The sequence below is a fragment of the Enhydra lutris genome, unplaced genomic scaffold (assembly GCF_002288905.1).
Source record: "Enhydra lutris kenyoni isolate GAN:26980312 unplaced genomic scaffold, ASM228890v2 scaffoldscaffold18, whole genome shotgun sequence".
Classification (NCBI taxonomy): domain Eukaryota; kingdom Metazoa; phylum Chordata; class Mammalia; order Carnivora; family Mustelidae; genus Enhydra; species Enhydra lutris.
Genome location: NW_019154102.1, coordinates 19,820,709 through 19,843,916, shown reverse-complemented (window position 1 = coordinate 19,843,916; position 23,208 = coordinate 19,820,709). Strand labels below are relative to the sequence as shown.

Genomic DNA, 23,208 nt, shown 5'->3' with positions numbered 1-23,208 from the left:
AGCACAGAGTCTGCTCAGGATGTTTTCCCCTCCCTCTCTCTCCCCAGCTCATCTCCTGCTTGTTCTCTCTCTAAAATAAAAATAAATAAAATCTTAAAAATATATTCTGGGGAAATAATTATTCCATTCCTCTGAATAATTTTTATGGCATACTTTTCTTTCTTTGTAATATATGGTATAATAGAAAGGATGTGGCCTTTGGAACTCAATATACCTAGGTTTGGCTTTGCTCTGTAGTGTTTGGGGATCCAATGAGATAACATACTCAGAGCTCTTCATACAAGGCCTGGAACAACACAATGCTTATAAATGTCAGCACCCTTTGTGAATAAGGCCTTTTTCATTTCCATAGAGTATACCTGTTTAATGGTCTGAGAATTACAGTCTATATTTGAGTAAGTGAACCCATGACCATCTCTACAATTAAGTATCGAGAGGGCAACAATTTAATATTTGATTTATTAAAGGCTCTGATGTCTTATTTCCAGGTTCTTCTGTGTTTCAGAATAGAAAATAAAAGTTGGAAATCATTGGAATATACAGTAGGCGCTTAATAAATAATTGATAGTAGACACATAGTAGATGCTCAGTGTATGCATATTGATCTGAATTGTGTTCCTCCTCCACCCCTGGCTTTAGTATTCAAACCCATGTGTGACTGAAACATTCTTGAAACACTGAATTTTAGAAGAAACAGAAACATATATCTTTTTCCTTTCATTTAAAAAATATCCCTTGCTGCTTTAAGAATAAAACAAAATTTAGACACGGTCTATCTCTAGCCTTATCTGTAATAACTTATCTGAATCTTTCCCTCTATTTGGGCTTTATATAGGATAAAAATGGAAAGATTAATTTCTTTATGTATCTTGAGCTTTATCTTTCTTTTTCAGAAAGCCTCCTTCTCTTGGCCCTGGCACTCCAAATATTTTTCCAAGTTTGTACATGCCATACCTAAAATTCTTTTCTACTAACCCATATTTTAAGTCTCTGACATCCATCATTTATTTCATATTCAGTTATTTCCTTATTAGGGTTTTTACTTTATTTGACTATTGTTCAGGACCTAAAATAAGCCCTTCTGTGTTCCCACTGTATTGTTAGTTTCAACTTTAGAATATGAGAATATATTATTTTCCAAATGCTCAGGCAGGGTCTGTCACATTTACTTGTGTGTTTCATTGCAAATGGTATTTTGTACTAATTATGGGTAGGGGAGAAGTAGTGTGTTTACCTACATCATTTCCTCATGCCCTTTGCCAGCAGAGGCTTCAAAAAGCATCACTACATCCTCACATGGTAAGCACCATGAGGGCAGTAGACGTATCTTCTCCACTTGTTTCCCTAGTATTAGGCTAAGTGCTCAGCATGTGCGGAGCTCTCGGTTAACACCGAATGAATGAATGAATGAATGAATGAATGCCAAGGGACCTGGATTTAAATCAAATAATAGTCAAGAGCTTGAGATAAGGGTCATGCTCTGATTAACTCCTCCCCCAGAGGCCAGCATCTCCTTCCTCACTGTCTATCTTTTTCCTTATTGTGTTTCTCTCTAACTTGGCTTGAAGGAACCTTTGTCACTTTGTCAGTAATGGTGAACTGGTTTCTTGGGCCAATTATACATGTGGCTCAAATCTCAGACTAGAAAAGAAAGGGTTTCCTAAACATAAACATTAATTCTCAGTTCCTGAATAAACTTCTCTTTCTGAAACTCTTTATACAAACTGGAAGCTTCATTTAGAGAGCATTCTCTCACTTGCTCTAAGGAGGACTTTTTGAGAACATAAAGAAAAGGAAGGAGAAATACTGTGGGAGTGATTACACTTTACTTTGCTACCAATTAATATTCAACTTTGATTCTCAAAGTGAGAACCTCAATGATTAATATGTTCTGACAAGACTGGCTCTTGCATATTTCGAGTAATTCTTTCCCCTCCTGTTTTTAGCAGAAACAGAGGAAAAATGGCACCAACATTTTTGTTTAAACGTGATATACAGTATTTCAAAACTGCTAGGTAAATATAGTGTTTTCAATCAAGTCATGGTGAGCAACTTTTAACCCTTAAAACACGGAGTAACAGGCAAATATTTTGAAAGGGGAAAAACATCGACTGTGTGTAAGACATGAGAGTTCACTTTAAAAAAAAGAATTATTATTATTTTTTACATATGAAATAATATTTTACCCAGAGGTTTTAGGAAGAACACCTATCATGTTGTCTGGGTAGAAAGAGTGCAGCCCATTTCAGGAGGAAGGAGCCCTATTTCCATGTCTGTGTTAGACACAGGCCAGGCCATCGCTTACCTCCCTCTCTGAATAGAAAAAGAGATCTTCATGGAGTTCCCCATCGGTCAAAGCAATGATGACGCTGGCCGTCCTGTATCCTGCTCAACACAACACAGACCCACTCAATCCATCTTGCCACACTCAGGGAAACCCCCTCTCAGTCCTGGGGGTTGATGTCTCATAAGCTCAACCACGCGAGGTCCATATTATGAGAACCAACAAATTTTTGTTTGGGACTAGAAGCACCTCCAGCACGAAGAAGAAGAATGCATCATCTGTGGGGACAGACTCTGGGGGTGGGGGTAGGATTTGTTTGTGAGTTTCTCAGTCTCCTCCCAAAAAAATGGCCAAGCCTGCTGGAATGGCCACTGGACTGATAGCCAGGAGTAGCTCCAGTGAATCAAACTTCTAGGATTTTCTATTAACAGTCTGTGGGACTGAGGTTAAGGCCTGGGCGAAACTCTACCACATGCGCTGTTCGGGAGTCCTTCCCACAGGCCGCAGCTGACCATACCAATCACCCCTTGAAGAACTGGACAAGGAAAAACAGTCATCATGATATTAGACCAGTTGGAAAAGTCTACTAGAATTCTTCCAGTGATTTTTAGACTTGTAGTAACATGGCTGATGGTTGGTTTATATGAATGAGCCTTAGTGTCAATATCGGATCTGTTCTGTTTATCACAGTTGAGGGGGAAATAGGAAGCAGACACCTCTACAGGCCTGAGAGAAAAATCCCCACCGTAATACTGAATCTCTTTCAAAAGATTTGCCTCCGATAAAGAAAGGCGATCCGTGAAAGACATTGTAGTAATAGTAGTAACAGTTAAAATTAAAATAAAAAGTATATTTTCTATAGATTAAGTATATTGTATATATATTTTTTTCATTTAAATCAAGCCAACTTTAAGCCACACTGGTATCTTAATCTTAATATCATATCCAATTATAGTAATGAAGAGGATTAGAGCTTGGAGAAGGACAAAAAAAAATTAAATTTGACAAGAATATCCAAGACTTTATTAACCTACCCAAGTACTTATTAATTTAATTAATTCAACATGCAAAGCTGTTCACGGACATTACAGACTGTGGCCCATAATAGGTTCCTCATTATTTTTATGTAACCTTTTCTGGGCATCAACAGGACAGTAGAATTTGGCCAGGTACATGTCGTCTTGCTATCCATTTCTTCCCTGTGATGAGGTATGGAGGATTATGGACAACGTCGCATTTATCTTTTATCATGTGAAATTACTGAGGCACTTTTTCAGGAGCCAACACAGAAAAAAAAAGTTTGATAATTCGTATTATGGTCTTACCTTGACTGTTTTCATAATAAATCTGCTCGCTGGCCTGAAAAACACACGGAAAAGACATCAGACCTAGAGCCACTGTGTGCTGCTCCAAATACCATAGGGGGCCGTGGGCTCTGGGGCTGCCACAAAGGCCGGCTCAGTCATGAGTCTTTATGTAAGCCACCTACGCTTTGTTCAGGTATCAATGCATGGCCTTCAAGTAAAGTTACCTTGACATTTACCTAACGTACTTGTGAACATGGATCCATGCTTTACTTCTCACAGACTAGGGCCTGTTTTCCTTATAACTGAAGTCACTGACATTCCGTCTCGACACTCACGCACCCTATAGAAAAGTTTACCTTGGAAAGGCCGGGGGGCTTGCGTGAGTCACGATTCAGGAGCGTCAGCCAAGCATTAGCTAACAAGCCCTTTATCGGCATCAGGGAAGGAGCGAGGAAATTCCTTCTCTGGGATAGAGTTATCAGTGCCCAAGCTTGTGGGAAAATTGTTTTTGCTTTTTTGCTTTCAGGGGTTGTTCGGTTCCATGTGTCTTATCTCATTGGCCATCCTTATGTTGATGTTTCCCTATCACACTTTGGGGTTGAAAACAATTTTAAAATTACCCTTTCAAATCCTTCATGCATGTAAGTGTCTCCTCCTGGCAGGACCTTCTGGAGTTCTTCTAGGCCCTGACGGATCTGCTCTCTGAAATCCAAAGACATGGTGTTAGTCCTATTAGAGCATTTCACATGTTGCTGTGGAGAGACGTATATATTAAACTTTTTTTTTTGTGGATCCTGCCATAGTCCCCCCACGGTCCCCCAAAAGCCCATTAGAGAGAAAGTCTTTATAGCACATTATCCGTTCAGGGTCAGTCATAGGGGACGATGAATGAAATCTCAGGTGAAGAGACCCTTTTGCAGGAATATCCACCACTCACAAGAGTTTCTCACCCCTCAACAGAACAAAGTTTTCATTCTACATTAGAAATGAGTCCTAAAAGGCAACCGCTCCAGAGGGGAAGACATGACAACTCAGGCAACTTTATATCAAGACGCAAACAGCTCGTGTGAGCCAGAAAGAGAAGAGCACCAAGGGCCCAAGGCCACCGCAGGGACTGAAGGTGGGAGGGGCAGGAGTCGGGAGCAAACTGTGCCACCCACAAGGATGCGTTGAAGGAAACCGTGTAGTCAGCTTTGAAAATAAAAGCTTAGGCAATCAACGCTTTCCAGGACAACCGGGAGTGTTTTCTGTGGGCTGGTGTCCATGTTTTCTCACTCTGGTTGCTCAAGGTGGTAGGGGAGGGGCAGGAAGAGGAAGTGGGTTATGGGACTGGGAAAGGATCCAACTGGTGATGGGAAATGTGGATGGTCTGGGGACCTAAAACAACCTTTGGAGGACATTTTCTCCGGGATGTAAGATGCCCACATCCATATTTTGTCTTTTAAGTAGCTCCATACCATGCCCAAAGGGCAAAAAAAGCTATTTTCTGAAGAAACATTAACTGTATTCATAATCTGTAAGCCTATAAAAGGGTGTGTCATTACCTTTCTCTCACTGGGGTGTTTTTAATGACAGAGGGGGAGATGCACTATTTAAATTAGGAAGCGAAGCTTTTTTTGAGTAAGGAAAGACCGTCCCATTTATTGAGCTTCCACTATGTACAAGGCCCTGCTCAAGGATTTCTGATTTTATATTCCAAGTAACTGCTCAAGGTGAGCTTTATTGCTCTCATGCCTCAGGCGAGAAAATGTGGTCCAAAGACGTTACATAGGAGAGCAGAGACTTGAAATCAAATCGGTCTGACTAAAATGTGCCTCTCTACCCTGCCCAGGATTCTCCTTACATAGATCAGTGCTGGAGAAGTGGGAGGTTTCAGTAACACTTGCTTAATGAGGAACGACGGTAATAATTTCTAACACTGTCAGAGTATCCACTATGTACCAAGCCCTGTTAGAAATACACCACTGATAATTAAGTCACTTATATCTTATGAAAGGTCTTTGAGGTAGATATACAGTTAGGTCCATTTCCCAGATAAGGAAACTGAGTCACAGGGTGGTTAAGGAACTTGCCCAATGTCTCTCAACTACTAAGTGGCAGAGGGTGAACTTGAAACCCAGAGGCCCTGTTCTCCATCACTATGATAAACTGTTTCTCTTTGAACGAATGAAGAAAATTCATTACTGTCTTATCCTGGCAATTACTTGGGGAGGAAACCTAGTGCAAAATTAACTTTCTGCTAAAACTGATACGATGTCATGGCCATGGGTGAGGCTGGATTGCCAAGTTGTTGTAAGTTTTTTTTTTTTTAATTTTTGAAAGATTTTATTTATTTATTTGACAGAGAGAGACACAGTGAGAGAGGGAACACAAGTAGGGGGAGTGGGAGAGGGAGAAATAGGCTCCCCACTGAGCAGGGAGCCCGATGTGGGGCTTGATCCCAGGACCCTGGGAACATGACCTGAGCCAAAGGCAGACACTTAATGACTGAGCCACCCAAGTGCCCTGTAAGTTTTTTTAAAAGACAAACAGAATGGGTTTGCCGAGCCTTTCCTGGCCTGGGTTGCTGATGCTTCTCTCGTGGAATATTTAAGACCAAGTAACTCAGACTTTGGGAAATGTTCTGACTATGGTCTGCTTTTGTATCGGTGCGCAGATATCAGACCATGTGCCCAGCTGCCCAAGTCAGAAACAGGAAGCCTTCTTGGCCCCTCCACTTTCACTCTCCTCTCTCCTCCTGCTCCCCCTACCTAATCTGTCATCGAGTCTATCAGTTCTGCTCTAGACATCCGTGAAACTGACTACTTCTCTCTCTTCTGCCAATGCCACGGTCTGAGCCATCATCGTCTCTTGCTTAGACCACTAAGACAGTCACTCCTATCTTATGACTGTCCTCTTTCCCTTCTTCCATTCATTTTCCACATGGCCGTTACAATGTTCTTAAAATACAGAATAAAACATGCCACTCACGCCGCTGCTCCAAACCCTTCAATAGCAGTTGATTACACTTGGTGTAAATCTGAAACCCTTGCCAAGCCTTCCAGTGCCTACACGGGATGGTTCCTCTGCCTACCTGTCCAGCCTCATCTGTACCACTCTGCCCCCACTCTCCTCGCTTGAGCCCCCCTGGTCTTCCCAAGCAACTTTCTCCAACAGACCCCTCACACCTGCAATCATTGTTGTCTGTGGACTGGGGAAACCATTGCCCAGCTCTTCACTGGGCTAATTCTTACCCAGCTTTTCAGTCCCAACCTTAAATGTCAATTGCTCAAAGCAGCCTTATTTGACTTCCCCTCTTCAGACTAACTCCCTCAATTAGACTTTCTCATGGCACCCAACAACTCTGAACTAATAACATTTGATTATATAATGATTTGCTTAGCTATCCCTCACCAGTTTGAGACTCTAAACTCCACGAGGGCTGGGCCTTGTCTGTTTCTGTCCCCACTATATCTTCTGTCCCTACTATAGTGCATGGGGCAGAAAAAACATTCAATGACTATTTACTGAAGAAGTTAATCATCCTAGGAAGAAGTCAGTCTTGGGGACAGGGATGAGCTTTACTTGGCCATGTGGAGGGAGGCCAGGCAGAAGCTGACTTGATAACTGATCCTAGATCTGTCCCCATGTGGTGGTTAGAAGCCATTCTCTGTATTGTACCTCTTTCTATTACCCTGGCTATTTCAATAAATCCTAACAAAAGGCATAGTTTAATTTTAACTCTGTCATTTGGTGATAAGAAACGGTATATATCTGTGCATTAGAAGGAGGGATAAAGATGAAAGCCATGTCCCTCACCACTGCCACCACTGGGAAGGGAGAAGGTGGCATTATCAGTCCCCTGCCAGAGGGCAGCATTGCCCTGCCGGTAAGCAGTTTCAAGAGGGTAAGGACAGTGACAAGGTGGCAAAAGGGTGAGGCTGGGATATGGGACTGAGGTTGGGATAGGAAAATGGGGGTTTGTTCCTGAGTACACAGGGATGGCATACGGAACACTTCAGAATAGCTGGGGGCACTGAAGAGATGGGGGCTAACTTCTGACAATTAGGTGAGAACAGATTGGACATTAAACGTAAATGTGAAAAAGAAAAGCAAATGCGGCATTATCTTTGCAAAGTTTGGGGCACTTGGGCAACACTAAATTGGAATCTTGTGTTAAGACTGAAGCTTAAAAAAAGAGGGTTAAAAAAGGCATGTTGGGGGTGTGGAAAAGTTTCCTTGGCTTCACTGTATTTTTTCTCTGCCAAGTAAAGTCTGGGAACTGGGGTATTTTTGCTAAGCCTATTTCCTTTTCTTTATAAGTATTTTCTTGGGCTTTCTATTCTTTTGGTACCAGAACAAGCAAAGGCTGTTTTGGAAAATGTCTTTCTCCCTAATACTTTATGTCTGGCAAGATAAGAACTCACCAGTCCCAAGCAGTGATCACGACCTCCCCACATACCACCCTTCTTGGTGAAAAGATCAAATGACTTCTGGCCCCACCTCCCTACTCCCTGCTCCTTCTTTAAGCACCCACAGCATCTAAGCCAACAGAACAGATGGTTTCATGGGAATGGTGGGTCTCTTAATTCTGGGACAATAGAACTATTAATAGGGGCCTTTTTTTTCCTCCCTAATGCTCTTTTAGGAATGGAAGAAAACTGGGAGAAAGATCTTTTAAAGGGGTTGACAAGGACCTCTCCGAGGACTTGGTTATTACCAAATGAAATGTTATCTTCCTGGGAAATGAGAGAGGCAGGGAATCCTACGGAGTGGCTCCTATTAAGGAACCTCCTGTTTTCCTTGGTCGTTTCACATGTCTGCCAGTGTTCGCACATAGAAGTAAAGGGTCTCCAGGCCACATGTCCTGTGTTTCTTGTATAATCCCTGCAAGACTTAACGATGGGCACAGAGTAAGATAATTTGCTGTTGAATAACTGACTGCAGCATGGATGCATGCGTGCAGCCATCCATTCATTTCTGCAATGATTTACTGAGCGTGCACCATGCCCCCAGCCCTGCACTGGTTTGTAGGGTAGAGGGTGGGAGAATCAGTCACAATGTCTGCTGGACTTTCTGTGGCCCTGAGAATTTTCCCATACTTCATGAAGATTACTTTCTGGGATTCTGGTTGTGATGTGACATTTTGATAGTACTTGCTCATGGAAACATTAAAAGATGGACACACATAAGCATGTCAAGAAGCACTTCATTCAATAGGCTTTTTCTCCTAAGCACCCTCGGGATGTTCCCACTGCAAAATCCTCCTTGGGGTTATGCAGTGTCTACCACATTTTCAGTCTATAAAACAATCTCCACCACCAGCCCAGAACATCAACATCAGCTCTACATTGTCGACTTCTTGTTGCTTAGTAAAAGTCCACAATTCTGTGGACTTGGACTTTTCGCAAATGTCCAGCAGTTGTTGGCTTTGGAGTCTCAACTTATATTGTAAACACACATCACATCTTACTACCGCTAATGCTGCATTTACAACATTTCCAGATGGCCTTACGGCTCCAGATGCTGGCTACCAAAAACATGGAGTGAAAAGAACAAAAGATCATAGACTAATTAAAGACCTTTCGTGGTTACTTTTGGAGTCTTGATGTTTCACAGCCAATTCTAATCATTTGTTGATAATGTATATAAATCATAGCCTCTCTGGGACCTTTACTTAAGGATAGGCCAACATGATTAATTATATTGAGATGCAAGCTGAACCAAAGATCCTTTTTTATATATAAATTTTTTTAGTGAGCTATAATTCATATATGGTAATATGTCCAGATATTTATTCATTTCTTATGTATTGCTGAACTTCTTTCCAGATGTTGTTTATAATATTTCTTCATTATCTTTTAACATCTGTAGAATCTGTAGTAACATCCTCTCTCTACCAGTTGCTCTATGAATTATAGAATTCATCTTTATTTTAACACAGGCTACTGTTAATACTGTGCCACTTCTCATATAATGAAAGAATGCTTTAATAGTCTACTTCCATATATCCCTTCATCCTTTATGCTATTGTCAGATATTCTTTTATATATGTAATAAACTCCAAAATGCAGTTATTATGTGTCTTAAGCAATCATCTTTTTGCAAAATTAAAAAAAATTATCATTTCTGTTATTCCTCCTTTTTTTTTTTTGGATTTAGTTTACATCTGGTTATCATTTTCCTTTAGCCTGAAGAATTCCTTAGCAGTTGTTCTTTTTTTTTTTTTTTTTTGTATTGTAGGTTTGCAGGGGATGACTTCCTCAGTGCTCCTCCACCCCACCAAAATGTCTTAATTTTTGCCTGCAATTTTAAGGATATTTTCACTGGATATAGAATTCTAAGTTGTCTTTATTTCCTTACATCTTCATAAAAAAATCACTCTGTCTTCTGGGTTGCATGTCTTTTTATTCTGATGAAAAGTAAGTGATTTCCACTGTTGTTTCTCTGTTTGTAATATGGCTTTTCCCTTCTCCCTATGTTTTAAGACTATCTCTTTATTCTGGTTTTCAGAAATTCAACTACTTTGCACTTAGATGATGTTTTTCTTTGTATTCCTCCTGTTTGGAGTTCTCTGAGTGTTTTGGATCTGTCTGCAGAATGTCATGTTCAGTATTCCAATTATACATATACTAGACCACTTGCTATTATCCCACACATCATAAGGGCTGATTTCGCTCCCTCCTCTGCCCCCTGATCACTTTTCTGTCTCTTTCAGTTTGGACAATTTCTATTAACTTGTTTTTAAGTTCATCAATCCCTTTTCTACAGATACTGTACTTCAGTTCCATAGTTTTCACTTGGTTCTTTAGAGTTGTCTTTGTTGTTGTTCTTCTTCTTTCTGATATCCTGTGTCTCCAATGTACTACCTTTTCCTATAAATTCTTTAACATATTTATAATCATTGCTTTAAATCCCTGTCTGGTAATTCCAACCATCGAATGATCTGTGATTTGCTTCCATTACTGTGTTTTTTTCTTGATTATGGGTCACATTTTCCTGTTTTTTTCCCATGCCTCATTTTCTTTTCATTTTTGTTTCAGACATTTCAGACATTGTTTAAAAAAAAAAAAAAGCAGCGGAAACTTGGGTACAATGTTGACTTATTTTGTTCATAAGCCTTTTATCTTTGGGAGCTGAGGGGGGGGGCTGCTTACTTAGATTCCTCCTTGAGTTAGGTTGAGTTTGGGCTGGGTTACAGCTTTAATTAGACTCTGTTCCCTGTCATTAGCCTAATTCTCAGACTTCTGCCCTGCCCTGCCTTTGTGATCTTTTCGGTCTCTGAGTTGGGAGGGAAGTGGGAGCAGCTTCAGTCATTTTTGCTTGCCTTTGGATTCAACCCTGGTAGAACTCCAGAATCCAAGCCCCACAGTGACCCATATACAGCATTATGCAATTTTTCTTCACTTTTCAGCAACTGTTTCACTGATACTTTCTTGGGAAAAATGCAGAGGTGCAGGTGAGGGGGAGAGTTGTCAGAAGACATTTCTTTTTTATGTAGGGCTCCTTCCAATAATCCATCCCTCTGGCACACAGTATTGACTGAGGTTCAGCTGACTTTTCCTAATCCCTGAAAAGTCTCTCTCCAGGGTTACCCTACTTTTGCCCATACCTGGACCATATCCACCACCAAGTGTGGAAGTTTCTATAGACCTCTGCTCAGCTATAAAGGGCTTATTTCTCTCTAATTCAGTTCGCCAGTTCTTCCTGTGTGTTTGTTAACTCCATAGAAACATATGGATTTTATTTTGTTGGGACTTTCCTGCTTGACCATGGAAATGGAGGTTTTTCACATTCCTCTACATCCTAACCAGAAGTAGAATTACTATAAAGCCTTTTTCTAAATATTTGTGACTACACATTTGTTTTAAGTCAGGAAGAAAAATATGAGAGGCTTAATACCAGCATATAATCTCTCATCTTAAAAAAACAAATCCTCTGTGACCCCACATCTCCCTCTAGCTATTGACCAATTTGCTTACATTTCTCTTCACAACTTCTTGAAATAGTACTTGTATCCCACTTCCCTGTCTTTCCATGGAGACTTTCTTCAAATGTAGAGTGATCTTTGGTTGTTCATAGTGAATGAGTGAGACAGAAAGACTTGTTTCAAGCTGTGCATGCATGGTGGGGCATGCCAACTGGTGGATGAACAGCTTTTGTCAACAGGCTTTTTTGTTTGGGACCCTTGAATATCAGTGTATGGACATTTCCGCCCTCCCCCACCCTGAAGTATTTCTACAGAAAACAAATTTTCAAACTCTTTCCTTAAGTGTTAGTCTGGAATTGACAAGGAGGAAGGCTGGAAGCAGCCACATTTTTGATGCAGTTATCTCCATAATCTCTCACGCCTGGTGTGTGTGACTCTGAAACCATCTTCGTACTTCTCTTCTCTGGTGGAACTGGAGGAGTAATTTTCAGATGTGGTGGGAGGCAGGTGGTTCTAAGGTTGAACAGTTCCTCAGATAAAGTCTTTTTAAAAGTTCAATTTAATTTTTTGGTTTTATTTAAATTCAAGTTAGTTAACATATAGTGTATTATTAATTTCAGGGTAGAATTTAGTGATTCATCAGCTGTATATAACACCAGTGCTTGTTACAGCAAGTGTCCTTCTTAATGCCCATCACCAATTACCTCATCCTCAGATAAACTTAACGATATTCTAGTTTTCACCCTGTTAGCCCTTCCTTGTCTTCTGCAGTATCTGGCAGTGCTAGGTTTTGAACTTCCCAGGGTTTTGCTAGGCTACAGGCTTGTTTCTTCTCAGCATCTCCTTCTACAGGATTCTATTTTACTTCTCTCCACACCGCTTACATCATTTGCCACTCTTCTCTCCTCTTTCCATCCCCAGTCATATAGTGTTCTTATGGCTTAAATATTCCTTAGTTTCCTCAAAGATAGGCTTTGTGGTTTTGTTTCACATTCTCCTGGTTTGGGGGTGCTTTTATGTGAAAGAAAGGGTAAAAAAATATCTTTACCTCTCATTTTAATATTGCAAGTCTTCGCCTTCTAACCCATTCTGCTCTGACCTTTGTCTCCACATCTCTGCTGGTCCCCAACCATCTCCACATTGCCAACCCAATAGTCACCTCTCTGGCTTCATCTTACTCAACATAGTTAGCCTCATCCTCAAGTTAAAATGCTTTCTTTTCTTGATTTCCAGTATGACATGCACTCTCCATCTCCCTCATTTGTTCTTTCTCATATTTCAGTGTGGACTTTTCCTTCTCTTCTAGAAGTCTAAAGATTGGAGTGCCCTAGAATTCCCTCAGACCCCTCTCCCCACCCATTCCCATATTCTCAACACCCACACTATTTTATAAGTCATTCTTCCCATGACATTGATGCTAATGAAGGCAGTATGGCCTTTGGAAGAAGATGACTTGGATTAAATCTTAATTCTGCCACTTCCTAGGGATGCCAACTTTAGATTTCTCTAGTATAAAAATGAAGGTGTGGAACTAGAAGATCTACCAGCTCCCTTCCAGCTCAGAATGAGATATCTCACTTTATGTAGGGAGCAGAAACAGATCCTGGGCATCTGCTGGGAACTGGAAAGGTCACAATTGGTAGACAGGAGCAATCCACAATGTGGCACAGGGTCTAGTGCAGACCAGTAAGTGAAGTTCACTAAGAGGAGCCCATCAGGGAATTTCCAAGGGTTGAAGCCTAAGCTGGCATACAGGATAGGAGTGATGGTTTAATCACAGGGCAACGTGATGAATTTGTCCAAACAAGCTGCTCTTTACACAACTCTTGTTTTGGTTGGTTACTCACTCATGTAGTGGTTTTCACCAGGCAGTTTCCTATGGTACCACTTTGTTTTTGAAACAAATCTCTGTAAGACTTTCCCATCACTAAACCTTTTCCCCAGCTGAGCCATACTCTGCAGGAGATGGGAGTGGTGGAAAGTGGGTTCTGTATTCAGGGTTTCCCAAATATATTGCTTTCCCCTATGAGAACCTTCTGTTCCGTGCTCCTCTTAGTTCAGTAAGTCTTTCTGGGTGCTTGTAGTATCTAAAATAGCCAGGCTGATGTACTTGAGCCCAGTTCCACTGAACACAATGGATGTTTGTAGGGGCATAGGATAGAATGGTGCTCTGCCAAGTCCTGTGCAACAGAGACTGTGGAGCCCAGAATCACCTTCTTGGATGGAAGCCAAAAGCAGACAGCCCTAGGGGAGATGATAGGCAAGCATCTTCTTTTTGGTCAGACCATATTTCTTTAGTATAAGCTGGTGGAAAGTATAGTTTTCTCCAAAGATAAGACTTTCCTCTCACACTTTGAAGCAATATTGGGCTGGTGATGGGAGAGTATACCATGTATGTTGACACCAGATTATCCAACACACAAGTCATAGGTAGGCACAATCTATTTGAAAAGACTAGTTGAAGGATCATACAAGGTGTTGAGAGTCAACGAGAAGTCTTATAAAGCACTGAAAGCAATGAAAATTGGCACAGCCCCTTTGGAGAACAAGGAAATCATGTCTCATGAAGTTATACATTCACACACCATAAGACCTAGCAATTAGATCCCTAGTTGTGTATCAGAAATTCTTGCTTTTGACCACCCCCCTTGCCGAGAGACAGGAATGTTGATTGCAACTTTGTTTGTAACAGCAAAAAGCTAAAAAAAAAAAACTGTCTGTGAATAAGAGAACAGATAAGTACATGAGGGTACATTATTGCAATATAGTATGATGCAATGGAAAAGTATGAACCAAATACAGCTCTATGTATCTTTACAGAGAAAGTCTCAAAACCATTATGTTAAGTGTAAAAAGCATGTTCAAGAAAAATACACACAATATGACCATTTATTATAAAGCATAATCTGAAAAAATATAATAAATTGCTCTCAGGTATACAAAAATATCCAGCATCTGTTAAGAGGGAAACCCCTAAATTCAGGATGGTGATTATCTCTGGTGAGGAAAAGGAAAGGGGGGGTGTACACGGAGGTGTCAATCCCTGTAACGTTTTGTAACTGTAACAAGCTCGGTGGTGGATAATGAGGCCATTATCGTTTTGGGGGGTATACTTTTGTTCCATTTGAAATATTTAATAATTTAAAAAAATGGTGGGGGGTGCATAGCAATAGGCTGAACCTGCAGTTCACGAGGAGACCGTCAGAACGGCTCAAGGGCAGCACTAAGTCTCAGACTTGACCCTAGAGGCCAAAGGGCAGTGATGGCACAGGCAGGCAGCATTGTAGAGATGCCTATGTTGACCAATTGCGTTTTGCCATTGCGGGGCCACCAGAAACCAGGTGGGTTTGGTCTTTTCTGCTTCAGGTCTGAAAACCCCACCGTTCTTTGGTTGCACTGACCACTTCTGTATTTGTCCTGCTGGCCTCGTCCCGACTAGAATGCTTCTGCCTGCTGCTCTGTCAGTTTTTATTCTTTGTATGTGCTTGCCACATGTGGGATAGAGGCGAGAAAGGGAAATAACATTTCCGGAGGATCAGTGTTGTGCCAGCACCTCTGCTGGGCACTTCCCTTACATTAATTTACAACAGGCTCTGAGCAACACCATACAGTGGGCGTCATTCTCTCCACTGCACATTTGAGAAAACAGATTCAGTGGAGTCCAGTAACAGACTGGAACCCAAAGTGACCCTGGTACAAAGTCTGTATCATCTCTACTACATCTGTGGTGTCCAGACTTGGTGTAGGGCAATGTATTTGTACACAATGGCAGAACACACACACACACACACACACATATGTTATGTTGTACTCCATAATCTGAGGAAGAACTCAACAGGATTTTTATCTAAAATCAAACATGGTTGTGTTATTAGATAGGACACGAATGCACATGCATTTTTAAGATGAAAGAATGTTGAAGAAATTTCTTGCTTATTATGGGCAAGTCAAGCTACACCAAAGGATCCCAGGAGTATCCTTTTACTTCTTCTCCTAACGGGGTATCCCCAGAGGAAGAGTGTGAGAAGTACGCATTACTCTCACAAATCAGTCTGTTCCCAGAAGGGCGGAATTGCTTCAAGGTGGGTTTTTTTTACCGTCACTGAGACTCAGGATGAGGAGCCCTTCGACAAACCTCCTCTGGAGACACTGCCTGTGCGCATCTGTCTGAAGGAGTCTCACTAGAACTGTTACCAGAGGGAAAAATAACCTTTCTCTGGCCTCATGCCAAAGCAGTATTTCCTACCTATATCCCTTCTATATGGGGATAGACCGGCCAAATGTTAAAACTTTGGAGAAGGCTGTGAGCCGTGGAGGGCTGGAGACTCTCTGAATTGCTGAATTACTGCATGCCTGGCATTATTAATCTCTCCAACAGTTCTATGAGGTAGGGACTATCATTCTATTCATTTTATAGATGAAGAAACAGGCATATAGAGGTAAGAAACTTTCCCATGGATGCAGACCCCTGGATCTTCTCTCAGTCCATAAGACAAGAGAATAAATATGCATGCTTCCCACTGTTTCTCTTAATTTTGCCATCAAATCTTTTGTACCTAAATAAAGAGTACCTAAAAATGGAACGAATCCAGGTTCTTTCAAGCACCAAGTATCTGAAGACTCGTTTTCTCTCTTGTTATTTTTAAATTGAGAAAAGGCTTTTAGAACTATGTCTCTTGGTAATGACAGCCTGTAATCATTCTGCTCCAGGAATCAAGTGATGTGTTCAGAACATGTCATTTTCCCCCTGTGACACTAATGGCAAAACCACACTCTCAACCCAACCAAAGGATGACTGAGAGGGATGGAGAAGTGTGGTCTCTCGGTTTCCACTCAGCAGTCTGAGCCAAGCGTTCTTCATTTTCACTCCAACTCCTTAAGCAATAGGCAAGATACTTCATCTCTTAACCCCATCTGTGAAATGCTGATGTTACCTCCTTACCTCTTTGTGAAGCTGAAGTTTTAAAAGGTCCTGAAGAGAAGTGTTTTCTGGAAGAAATCTAAGGGGTGGTGAATTGTGGATGCTAGGATTTAACTAAAAACTGTATATGATTGTAAAATTGTAGGAAACCCTAGAGGATAGTGATTAAAAGTTTGGACACCAGGGCCATCATGCCTGGGTTCAAAACCAAATTCCTACACTTTTACAGCGGAGTGGCCTTGTGCCTTCTTTGACTCAGTATCCCCATCTATATAATACATGTAATAAATGATTCTTATAGCACTCTTACAAGGTAGGTGTTATTAATTTTCTATTATAGTTGAGAAAAGCATTCTAGGTTATTGGTACATTATAATCCATTAATAAAAGATTGTATATAGACACAAAAGTATGTGTACTTATGCATTTACACATATACACAGGGATTGCTTCCATTTTAGTATTCCCCAGATAAGAAACAAAAGACAGCAGCATGTATATCTTTGCAGTAAATAGGGTAGAGTATGGAGTATAGTAGAAAAAAAAAAATCACTAGATTTAAAATTTTTAATTTTGCGAGTTAAAAAAAATCCTACACCACTGACAACTTGTATGAGCTTGGGCAAATAATTCAATTTCTCTGAGAAGAATTTTCCTTAGTAGTCAAATGAGGCCAGGGAGAGGGCTGGATAAGACACAATTTTTTGACTCATGGTTGTTCTGTCATGCTTTGTTTTTTAATCTTGCAAGGTTTAGAAGGAAGGCAAGACTTCCAGGTGAAAACAGGGGTCTGGGTCCACATATTTTAACTTCCCTTTTTTTTCCTCCATAATGCTAGAGAAACAGCTCAACTACTATAATAGGGGGAAATGTTTTCCCTGCTGGAAAATAGGTAAGAGTGCCCTACCCATGCCAGACACTTGGGATAATTCCTGTAAGAAGTGTAGCAGCTGAGAGCAGGCTGAGGGAGGACCGAGCAGCCTGTAATTCCAGGACATGAGGAGAAAAGTCTGGGGGTGGCGGTGTTCATTTCTCAACACAGCAATCCAGCCCCTACACCTGACTATCTTCGCTTGGCTTCACCTTCCTCCTTACCTTGGACAAACTACCAGGTCTCCACCCTTTCCAAGCAAAAATTATACATCTAAATTTTCCCACGGTCTTTAGCCTGGGATCTTCACATTTTCAATAAAGATTTTTCGTGATCCCTGACAGAACTCGCCCCAGATCCCAGGACTGAGACACTTAGTTGTTCCTTTTTTGAGTTACTCTGTTAAGGAAAATCTCAGAAGTTGGGAAGAAGAGGACCAATTTGAGGAATCTGAGAAAATTTCCCCTTTGAAGCAAACTCTTATAAAAAAATGGGGAGCACATAAAGCAATTGCAATTCATATTCATGATGAAGATTCTCCATCTCTAACACAATAGCAGGGTACCACACGCATACACAAAAGGAAAAAATTCAGGATCAGAAAAATATTCATAGGGTTGAAAGGTATTATCTGTCCGTTAAAAAATGCAATGACCCAGAAAACAATAAATGAAAGATGAAAGAAATTTAAGAAGGCATACATAAATGAAAAGGCAGTCTGTGTTCAGGGATCAGAAGACTTAAAATTGTTAAGATGACACTGCCAACCAAAGCGATCTACAGATTCCATGCAATCCCTATCAAAGTCCCAATGGCCTTCCCCCCACCCCCAGAAATAGAAAAACTTATCTTAACATATATATGGAATCTCAAGGGATTCCCAATATTCAAAACACACTCAAAAAAGGACTAAAGTTGGAAGATGCACATTTCCTGGCTTCAAAACTTATTACAAAGCTACACTAATCAAAACAGAGTGGTACTAGGATAAGGATAAAGGTGTAGATGGCCGAGAAAGAAAACTTTGCATATGTAGTCAAGAATTTTCAAGAAGGGTGCTAACCATTTAAGGGGGATAAGACAATCTTTTCAACAGATGGGCTGGAAAAAACTGGATATCCATTTGCAATAGAATGAAGGTGGACCTTAAAACCTTATAGAAAAATTAACTCCAAGTGGATCAAGGACCTAAATGGAAGAGCTGAAACTAGAAAACTTTCAGAGAAATCATAGAGGAAAAGCTTTATGATGTTGGATTTGGCAATGATTTCTTGGGAGATGACACCAAAAGCATGGGCAATAAATAACAAAATAGATAAATTGGACTCATCAAAATTAAAACTTCAATCAAAGGGCACTATTAACAGAAGGAAAAAGTAACCCACAGAATGGGAGAAAATATTTGCAAATCATATAGCTAATATGGGATTACTTCCAAGGATATATAAAGAACTCTTAGAAATTAACAACTAAATAAAAAACAACCTAATTTAAAAATGGGCAAAGGACTCATATAGGTATTTCTCCAAAAAAGATACACAAATATGCTAACGAGCACATGAAAAGATGCTCAATATCACTAACCATTAGGGAATTACAAATCGAAACCACAATGAGATACCATTTCACAACCATTAGAATGACTGTTATTAAAAAAAAAAAAAAAAAAAAAAACCACAAAACCCCCCAGAAAATAGCAAGTGTCAGCAAGGATGTGGAGAGATTGGAATCCTTGTACATCACTGGTAGCAATGTAAAATGGTGCAGCTACTGTGGAAAACAGTATGGCATTTCCTCAGAAACTTAAACATAGAATTACCATATTATCCAGTAATTCCACTTCTAGGTATGAGCCCCAAAGAACTGAAAGCTGAGACTTCAACAGACATTTACATGCCAATGTCCGTAGTAGCATTATTCACAACAGCCAAAAGATGGAAATAACCAAAAAGTCCATTGACAGATGAATGGATAAACAAATTGTGGTATATACATACAAGGGAATATTATTCTGCCTTAATAAGGAATGAAATTCTGACACATGCTACATCACAGATGGACCTTGAAAACATGTAAAGTGAAATAAGCCAGATACAAAAGAACAAATATTATAAAATTCCACTTACATGAGGTACCTAGAATAAACAAATCCATAAAGACCAAAAGTAGAATAGAGGTTACCAGGGGCTGGGAACAGTTTCAGTTTGGGAGATGAGGAATTTCTGGAAATGGCTAGTAGTGGGATTATTGCACAATGTGAAGTCACTGAATTGTATGCTTAAAAATGTTTAAAATGCTAAGTTTAATGGTATGTATATTTTATCACAGTAAAAAATTTCAATAGAAGCTGCAACTTGTAAGTTGAATACAAACAAAGTAATTAAAAATTGGTGAATTATAGGACAAGAGTGAAACATTCTCCAGGAACTCAAAGAAAAATGATAAAGATAAAAATAAGAATAAGGACTTAGAATATAAAAAAGAGTTTGGAATAGATTTAAGAATCAAATGGACAAAAGAAAAGTAATAATAAAAAATAATAGAAAAACACTTCTTAGACTGAAGATATTTATTATGAGATGGAAAGACTCAAATCACATACAAAGTATTACACAAAATCAATGAAGGAATCCACACCTAGATATATTCTCTTGACTTAATTTTTAATCCAAGGATAAGGAAATTTTTTTTTTCAAGTATCCAGAAGGAGAAAAAGAGGATACTCACAAAGGAGAAATGTACTAAATTGGCATTTTTCTGTATGCAATAGAGAGTAGAATATATACAAGGTAGCACTGTGTCATTTTCCAGTAAATTTAGGGGAAAAGATAGTCAGGGTATAAGAATTTTGTATTCAATTAAAATATTTACCTGGAGGTGAATAATAACAATTCTCAAATTTAAGTTCAGCCTCACAAATTTTAATATTCACATACTTTTCAGGAAAATTTTACCTGAAAAAAGACTCAGCCAACTAAGGAATTAAAAAATTAATAAAATAAAAATTTCAAGTACTGGAAAGGAAATATATATGTGTATGTGTGTGTGTTTATGAGACATAATACAAATAATTCTTTAAAAATTCAGCAAGGAGAATAAATGATATTACCTAATTCTTGCCATTATAAAGACAAGCAAAATTCATTGGGAACTGTTACTAGAATACAAATGGAGTTATACTTTTTCAAATTATACTTTTCAAATCATTGGTGAAAAATTAAAATATCAAAGAAGGTAAAAGACAAATGGGTGGGCACAGAGCAGTAAATTATTTTTAGAAATTTAAGTTCATAATATTTTTTTGACAAAGGACTTAAAAAGTATGAAAGGTAACAGAAAGGTTATTTTATGTTGATTAGAAATATAGTCCATGGGGTGCCTGGGTGGCTCAGTGGGTTAAAGCCTCTGCCTTCAGCCCAGGTCATGGTCCCAGGGTCCTGAGATCGAGCCTCTCATTGGGCTCTCTGCTCAGCAGGGAGCCTGCTTCCCACCTCTCTCTCTGCCTGCTTCTCTGCCTACTTGTGATCTCTGTTTGTCAAATAAATAAATAAAATCTTAAAAAAAAAAAAAAAGAAATATAGTCCATAATGAAAATCCATGTGAACTGAACGATATGACATAAATTATAAAGCAGTGTGTTGGAGATTCTCAAAAACCAGTTATGGTAGAAAGTTTAGAAAATACCTTGCTGTCTTCACAGATCAAGTAAACAAAAATATAAGATATTTGATAAATTTAATCAATATATTTCTTTGTTTTAAATTTACTTGACAGACAGAGATCACAAGTAGGCAGAGAGGCAGGCAGAGAGAAGAGGGGAACCGGGCTCTCTGCTGAGCAGAGAGCCCGATTCGGAGCTCGATCCCAAAACCCTGGGATCATGACCTGAGCCGAAAGCAGAGGCTTTAACCCACTGAGCCACCCAGGAGCCTCCAATATATTTCTTACATAAAATGTTTTACTCATTAAAGTATACATATTGTCTAACACCCATGGATGATAAATAAAATTTAATCACATGCTAGTCCACCAACAAAAATTAATAAATTTTAAGGTTTTTAGAGAGAAAGCAAGGGACAGAGCAGGATGGAAGCAGAGGGGCAGAAAGAGAGGGAGAAGTAGACTCCCGATGAGCAGGGAGCCTGATGTGGGGTTCCATCCCAGGACCCTGGGATCATGACCTGAACAGAAGGCAGATGCTTAACTGACTGAGCCACTCAGGTGTCTCCCAAATTGATAAATTTTAAAGAAGTAGAAATTATATAAACCAATAATTTAGAAAACACCCAGGAAAAAACCTCATTCACGATGAAAGGAAAACTTAAAAATGCCCAGGAAAAAACTTAATATACACTGCATGAGACTGGTTTGAAGAAAACAACAAAACCTTATGTCTCTTAAAACCTTAAGAGATGTAAGTGAAGGGATATACCCTTAGATAAGAAAATACATACAATAAAACTATAATGCCATTTTGCTAATGTGATTCTGCACTTTCCGTACATTTTTGTGAAAAATTGCAAGAATATTGTGGTACATTAAATAAATGATTTAAAATGACTATGGTAGGAAAAAAAAAAAAGCAACCTACTAAAAACCAGGGTGATTTTCACTCAAGATCAGAAGTGAAGAAGGTCTGGACTTCCAGATGTTAAAACCAATAGAAAATGTGGCCCTAGCTAGGGACAGACAGAAATGCAATGTATCAAAATAGAAAACACAGCAATGGATCCAAGTCTATGAAAGACTCTAATTTTCAAATTGGTAGTAAATGATTATTCAGCAAATGATGGAAAAACTGGCTAAGGACTTGGAAGAAAAGGATGGATGTTGGCCTTATGCCTCACATCAGACTAATTTCTAGAAGTAACAATCTACATGTAAAAAAAAAGTATAAAAATATTGTAAATAAAAGTAGTCATAAAAAGGACAAGAGCAGTCTAATCACAATTATGAATACTGATGCTAAATTTCTGAATAAAATGAAGAAAAGAGTTCAACTCTATATTAAAATAATAATATATGACAACCAAGTATAACCAGAAATGCAAGAATGATCCAATATTAAAAACTTCTTAATGCATTTCACTGTGTTAGTAGGTCAATATCATCTTACTAGATGCCAAAAATGCATTTGGTTACATTGAATATCTATTCCTGATTTCTTTTAGAGGAAGAATTGGACATCCTCGAGATGATCTCATTTCCAAATGATGAAACATCTGAAGTATTTAAAGTAAGATCAGGAAAAAGACTATCCAGGGAGTACTCAGGGGATCATATGCAGTAGTTCACATTAACATAATGTATCCTGATAGTACTTAAATTAGCATTAGATCCTTTATTATACTGATGAAGAAACCTGAAAAATGTTATTATAATTTGTTGACTGTTTTGTAAACCGCTGAAGCTAAGATATCTTGGAAGAGCAACATGATATAATGCAAAACACATGAATTGGACCAAACCCAGAAACAAGAGTTAGGATACTAATTCTCCCATTTTTGTTATTTGACCATTCCAAGTTCTCTGAACTCAGATTCTCAGTGTCCCTTATCTATAAAATGGAAGTAATAGCAGGCAAGATGGAGTAAACTTGCTACTGGCTATCTCTCCTGGTGATTATTAGAGAAACTCTAGACAAAATAAAAAAGCCAACACATAAGGACTCTGAAAAGTAAACAAAGCAGATGAGCTGGGCAGGGTAGTTAAAACCTGAGAAGTAACACAGACAAGCATGGATTCCACACACCCCACCCCTTTTCTTTCAGGGCTTTAACCTAAGGGTGAGACTCAGTCACATGGTAGTGGCCTGGGAGCTCACCATATCTCAGGCTGCTGGGAAAGGGAGCTCTTGGGGTTCAAAGACTGTGGAGAGACCCCTCACTTTCATTTCTCTTTGATTACTCCTGCCTT

At 39.4% G+C, this 23,208-nt stretch overlaps 1 protein-coding gene across 1 annotated transcript in view; it reads right to left on the bottom strand.

The window, feature by feature from the left end:
• The window catches only part of LOC111148137 (anthrax toxin receptor 1), a 214,462-nt gene that overhangs the window by 156,547 nt on the left and 34,707 nt on the right, over nt 1-23,208 (bottom strand). The window contains exons 4-6 of the mRNA XM_022504562.1: nt 4,212-4,293; nt 3,610-3,643; nt 2,306-2,385 (exon numbers count right to left, since the gene is read on the bottom strand). Of these exons, the coding sequence (XP_022360270.1) occupies nt 2,306-2,385; nt 3,610-3,643; nt 4,212-4,293 (196 nt within the window). The remainder of the gene's footprint in view (nt 1-2,305; nt 2,386-3,609; nt 3,644-4,211; nt 4,294-23,208) is intronic.